Source organism: Callospermophilus lateralis, chromosome 3 (assembly GCF_048772815.1).
Source record: "Callospermophilus lateralis isolate mCalLat2 chromosome 3, mCalLat2.hap1, whole genome shotgun sequence".
NCBI classification, from domain to species: domain Eukaryota; kingdom Metazoa; phylum Chordata; class Mammalia; order Rodentia; family Sciuridae; genus Callospermophilus; species Callospermophilus lateralis.
The window spans coordinates 130,350,255-130,356,587 of record NC_135307.1 but is presented as its reverse complement, the minus strand read 5'-3'; the positions used below and the strand labels follow the sequence as shown (position 1 = coordinate 130,356,587).

General features: G+C 59.3%; 1 protein-coding gene across 1 annotated transcript; it reads left to right on the top strand.

Moving 5' to 3' along the window:
• The first annotated feature begins 3,017 nt into the window (after nt 1-3,017).
• On the top strand, nt 3,018-5,940 carry Mex3b (mex-3 RNA binding family member B). Its single transcript, XM_076848758.1, has 2 exons — nt 3,018-3,303; nt 4,121-5,940. Exons 1-2 carry the CDS (start codon nt 3,018-3,020, stop codon nt 5,569-5,571), a joined length of 1,737 nt encoding a protein of 578 aa, XP_076704873.1. The 3' UTR covers nt 5,572-5,940.
• Nucleotides 5,941-6,333: the final 393 nt, after the last annotated feature.

Genomic DNA, 6,333 nt, shown 5'->3' with positions numbered 1-6,333 from the left:
GGAGTTGTAGCAGGACTGAAAATATTTGTGGCCAAGATCCCTAGCACAAACCACCCTGGGGAGGGGGTGTGTCCAGACATCACTTACCTGCACATAGTTCTTCATCAGCTGAGGAATAACTTAATCTTATCAAGTTTGTTATTTAAAAAAAGAAACCTCAGGGGCTGGGGCTGAAGCTCAGTGGCAAAGCGCTTGCCTAGCATGTGTGAGGCATTTGGTTTGATCCTCAGCACCAAATAGAAATTAAGAACTACAAAAAAAAAAAAAAAAGATAACAACAATAGTGCGCGCGCACACACACACACACACACACACACACACACAAAACCTCAGTGCTCCCAAACTGGAGGCTATAAATTACCAAAAAAAGAACCCAGAGCCCCAAAACTAGACAGTTGTGTTGGCATGATGGAGATGTGCTTTCCCTGTGTGCCTTCTTTTCTTACAGGCCCGGTGCAAGGCTTGGGGCTGGGCCTCATCCGTGATCTTCCCCAGCCAGGGCCCTTTACTTGGAGTCCTCCTTCTTGGCAGGAATCCTCAAGGACACACCCTCCTCATTCCCAAATTAATTGGACTCAGAGTCCATAAATTGGGCTTAATATACATATGTGTGTATGTGTGTGTGTATGTGTGTGTGTGTGTATGAATTTCCTACCGGAGTTCTAGATGGTGGCTTTCACGGAGGACTCTGAGGCATCCCCTTACTGCCATTGCCACCTCCTCCTTACCGAACGTTTTCTTTCCAGAAAACACACTAAGCTCAGTATAATGTAAACATCATGAGAAAATAACCACTGTTAAGTGGCTTCGCAGCTTCATTTCCCTAAGGAAATAATCAGCACCTCGTCCCCCAGACAGCTCCAGGTGAGCAAGTAAGGATGGGAGCACCTGGGTGCTCTCAGAACTGACGGCCTTTGCGGAACTGCCTACTGATTACAGAGTGCGTTCCCATCTATTGACACACTGACTTCTCAAAACAACCCAGGGAATGGGCAGGGCATCTATTGTTTTTCCCCCATTCTGCGGATGAGAAACCCAGGTCAGGATGCCTGCTCCCTCTTCCTGGTGTCACCCCGAGCACTCAGGGAAGTCTCAGCCTTTGATTCCCAAGATCGCCCCCAAGAGTCTCCCCGTAAGCCTATCTGCAGCCACAGCCACATGGCTCATTGTCCTCAGCAGGCGTCCCTCAGAGCGGACGTGGGCTGTCTCAGCGAACCGCAGGTCCCACCGCTCTTCTGGACAGCACGCGGCTGGGCGCAGGGACAGACGAGGAGAGCCAAGCGGCTCCCGGAACAAAGGAGCAAAGCGCGCGGGCCCCGAGGGGCGGCCGCGCTGGTGGGCAGCGCAGGGAGATGTGCGAGGAGTGGGGCCTCGAATCCCGCCCCCGCCCGCCCCTCAAAGCCTTCTTTCTTCTCTCTTGCGCTTGGAGGCGGTCCTTGGAACATCCGGGAGGGGGCGCAGCTCGCCGTCCCTGCCGGCTGGTCCCGTCGCACCCTCCCTCCGCCGCCACCCCCACCCGGAGAAAGCACAAAGAGCGGCGGGCAGCTAGCGCACACCTCCTGAAGGGGCGGGGCTTGGGCGGGGCCCTAGTGCCCGCCTCACAGGGTGCGCCCGCTCCTCGCAAGCAACACGCATGCCCTGCCGTGGGGAGGGGCGGGACGGGGAGCAGCGGGCGCGCACCCCGGGCCGCCCGCGCCTCCCGCAGGCACTGTGACCCGCGTTCCCGCCGTGGTGGCGCGGCGCTCGTGCGCGTGTTAGAGCCCGCGGAGTGTTTGTCCGCGCACCGTGAGAGTGCAGGACCTGGTTGCTTTGCTTTCAAGGGGTCTCTGGCGGCCGGGCGGGCCAGGCTCGGACTGCAGTTGGCATTTGTTTTTCTGTATCAGGGCCAGTTGGGCGAAGTGCTGCCCAAGGGGACAAAAATGCAGGAGTGGGTCCGTGCGCGCGCGCGCGCGGGTGACAGTGTGGGCGGGCGTGTGCCTTTGTGTCTCCAGCGCTCCCGCGCAGGTGGGCAACCCGCTCCGGGAGTCGCTCGGCCGGTGCGCCCCAGAATCCAGAGTCTCATTTAACGTATCCCAAGGCTTAGGCAGCCCTTTTGGGTAGATGACAGACCCTCCTCCTAGTGGTAGCTTTGGCTCTATGGATGCTTTATTTGGGGGTGCTAACGGGACTTTCTTAAGGACCGCTCTTTTAGCCGGGCCGCTGGCATCAGAGTTGGGCGCCTTTTCTTTTCTCTGGCTAGAGAGAAGACTTGGGGACAGTGATTATCCTCGGCTGATAGGTACATACAAGTGTCCCAAGGCTGCCAGTCCCGCATTAGACAACAAAGAGAGGCGTTAGCGGCGGCGGCGGGGGGAGGGGCGCGGCCGGGAGGAGGACGGGGCGGGCTGCGGCGGGCGCGGGGGTTGGGGGGGTGGCGCTCGCTCTCCGCTCGCTCAGCCCGCGGCCTCCGCCCGCCCCCGGCCTGGCGCGCGCCAATCGCCTCCCCCAGCGATAGTGTCAGTAGCATTGTAGTGTCAGCTCCCGCCGGTGACGTTGCGCCTCCCTCGTCCCCCTCCGGAGCCGTCTGGCTGCAGAGGCTCAGTCAAGAGGCGGGTAGGAGAGGAGGAAAAAGCGCTGAGTGAGGGCGGGCGGGCGGGCGGGAGGGAGGGAGTGGAGGAGCCGGGGAGGGGCTCCTTAAAGAAACGCTGCTGTCGCTCGCCTGCTCGCTTTTCGCTCGGCTTTGTGGCCAGCCAGCCGGGCACTCGGGGGGCACGCGCAGCCGCCACTCGAGCTTTGCCCCCACCCCAACCGCCAGCAGATCTGGGGTGGGGACCCAGGCGGGGGCTTTTGCAGCCACTGCCCGGTGCGGACTGCACAGAGCGACCCATTCCTCCCGGCGCCGAGAAAGGAGCAACGGAGCCCTCCGCAGCCGGCCGTCCTCCCCGCCCCTGACCACCCGCTTCCCGGCTGCCTTTGTGGCTGCAGCTTCTCGCCGCCGAGCCGAGGGCGGGCGGGGGCGCGGTGCGCACGGCCGAGCGATGCCCAGCTCGCTGTTTGCAGACCTGGAGCGCAACGGCAGCGGCGGCGGAGGGGGAGGAGGTGGCGGGGGAGGTGGCGGCGGCAGCAGCAGCAGCGGCGGGGGAGAGACCCTGGATGACCAAAGAGCCCTGCAGCTTGCTCTCGACCAGCTCTCCCTGCTGGGGTTGGACAGTGACGAGGGCGCCTCTCTGTACGACAGCGAGCCGCGCAAGAAGAGCGTGAACATGACCGAGTGCGTGCCGGTGCCCAGTTCCGAGCATGTCGCGGAGATCGTGGGGCGGCAAGGTGGGTCTGGCGGGGATGGGGAGATGAGGGGTGTGCAGGGACTTGGGCTACCGCCTCGCAGGGAGGGCGTGTGCAGGATCGCGATCCGCGGCACTGGGGAGCCTTGGGAGGGAGGAAGAGCCGCGCGAAGGGCCGGCGCCCCAGACAAAGAAAGTGCAGGCAGGCTGACTCCTAGAGTCGCGCTGCTGCCACGGCAGGATGCACTTTCTCCTTCTAAAATCACTGCCTTCTCCCCTAGCTCCCTCCACTCAGCCCACCTGGGGAGAGATAATTTAAATATAAGATGCTTGGGGGAGGGGGCCTTTGATCGGTCCTTTGGGAGGGGGGAGGAGGCGTGAGCATCGGATGGGAGGAGGATTCTGGCTTTCTGCAAGGCGGAATGGAGTCCAGAGGAGGAACAATGGGTCCCGGGACTGCGTCCTCCCCTAAGTCCCCCATAGCTGAGGAATCTCCACTGCGGTCGCCTTTCCTGCGCCCCTTCAAGGCAGACGGCGCGCCCAGCTGGATCCCAGCAGCATCTCCCCAGATGACTTTTCCGGGATTCTCGGGTTTGGGTTGGGACAACTGCAGTCACTGGGGGACAGCCAGGCAGCCAATGGGCAGTTCCTTGAGCTCCTGGCGGGTGGAATCCGCTGCCCAGCCGGTGGCTCGGCTCGAGGTCAGCGAGGGAGACGCCCCCTTTTTTTCCCATTGCGTGTTCTGCTGTCCCACTGCCTTGGTCGCAGGCTGTACCTGGTCTCTGCGGTTACCCCGGGATAATGGGCGTGTCTGTCTGTCTCTCTTTCTCCCACTCCCTCCTCCGCACCCTGGCTCCCAGGTTGTAAAATCAAAGCGCTGCGGGCGAAGACCAACACTTACATCAAGACCCCAGTTCGCGGGGAGGAGCCTGTCTTTGTTGTGACTGGGAGGAAGGAGGATGTGGCCATGGCTCGGAGGGAGATCATCTCCGCCGCCGAGCACTTTTCTATGATCCGCGCCTCGCGTAATAAGAACACGGCACTCAACGGCGCGGTGCCAGGGCCGCCCAACCTGCCCGGGCAAACCACCATCCAAGTGAGGGTGCCCTACCGCGTGGTGGGACTCGTGGTGGGGCCCAAAGGCGCCACAATCAAGCGCATTCAGCAGCAGACACACACCTACATAGTGACTCCCAGCCGCGACAAGGAGCCAGTGTTCGAGGTGACAGGCATGCCTGAGAACGTGGATCGCGCTCGCGAGGAGATAGAGGCACACATTGCCTTGCGCACCGGTGGCATCATTGAGCTCACAGATGAGAACGACTTCCACGCCAACGGAACAGATGTGGGCTTCGATCTGCACCATGGGTCCGGCGGGTCCGGCCCAGGTAGCCTCTGGAGCAAGCCCACCCCCAGCATCACTCCCACCCCAGGACGCAAGCCCTTCTCCAGCTACCGCAACGATAGCTCCAGTTCACTTGGCAGCGCCTCCACAGACTCTTATTTCGGCGGCGGGACCAGTGGCAGTGCAGCCGCCACCCCACGCCTGGCGGACTACAGCCCCCCCAGCCCCGCGCTCAGCTTCGCGCACAACGGAAATAACAATAACAACGGCAATGGGTACACCTACGCAGCAGGAGAAGCCTCAGTACCTTCCCCCGAAGGCTGCCCTGAGCTGCAGCCCACCTTCGACCCAGCTCCCGCTCCCCCACCTGGGGCGCCTCTTCTCTGGGCCCAGTTTGAGCGGTCCCCTGGAGGCGGACCTGCAGCTCCTGTGTCCTCTTCCTGCTCTTCCTCGGCATCTTCCTCCGCTTCTTCGTCCTCTGTGGTCTTTCCCGGGGGTGGCGCCAGTGCGCCCTCCAATGCCAACCTGGGGTTATTAGTGCACCGCCGGCTGCACCCGGGCACTAGCTGCCCGCGCCTGTCTCCGCCCTTGCACATGGCCCCTGGGGCGGGTGAGCATCACCTGGCTCGCCGGGTGCGCAGCGACCCAGGTGGAGGAGGTCTGGCTTACGCTGCTTATGCCAACGGGCTAGGGACACAGCTACCCGGCTTGCAATCATCTGACACGTCGGGATCCTCCTCGTCGTCCAGCTCCTCCTCCAGCTCTTCATCCTCTTCCTCCGGTCTGCGGCGTAAGGGTAGCCGCGACTGTTCAGTGTGCTTCGAGAGTGAAGTGATCGCAGCGCTGGTGCCCTGCGGCCACAACCTCTTCTGCATGGAGTGCGCCAATCGCATCTGCGAGAAGAACGAGCCCGAGTGCCCTGTCTGCCACACCGCGGTCACTCAGGCCATCCGCATCTTTTCCTGAAGGCAGCGCGCGCTTGCGCGCGCTAGGCACCAGGGGTAAGGGGGAGCCCTCCTCTCTTGCATCCTCACTCCTCTGCGCCTGCCAGCCGGCCTCCCCTGGTGCCCTACCTTCTCCCCCGCCCCCAATTCTGAGATCCCAGAGGAGCTTGGAAAGCTGTAGTATCCGCTCATTTTTTAAAATGTAATTTTTAAACAAAGGAACTTGCCAGGATATGTGCATCAAGAGTACTGTAGCCTGGGAAACCTGACCAGCTGAAATGCATGCTCTATAAATAATAGGAACGGCGACATTCTAGTAATGATAGTTTTTACACTGTACTTAATAGGAAGCTTCCAAAAGAAGAAAACCCCACAAGTTTTCCATTTTCTTAAAGTAGGAAAAATGAACAATAATTATGATGATGAAGATGATAATAATAGTGCTATGGGATGTGTGGACTGTTTCGTGTGTTTCCCTTTGTGGGTGGGTTCCTATGATGCTCCTTATAGAACACAAGTGGATCCTTTTTGAATGTTCGTGAAAGGGCCAGGAGTTCCTGTGAAACCAGGATACTGCAGCTTTATTAAAGTTAAAGAAACTGTAACATATCTCTTATATATTAAAAACCTTTAAAAGTTTTAAAGAGAAATTGCATTAATACAGATTGAAGTATTTTATTCTTTTTTGACTTGAAAAATTATATTTCATATTGCAAAGATGTTTACAAGTATTTTAATTTAAGTTCAGTGAACTTTTTGTAGCTGGGTTAAATCTTTTTATTTT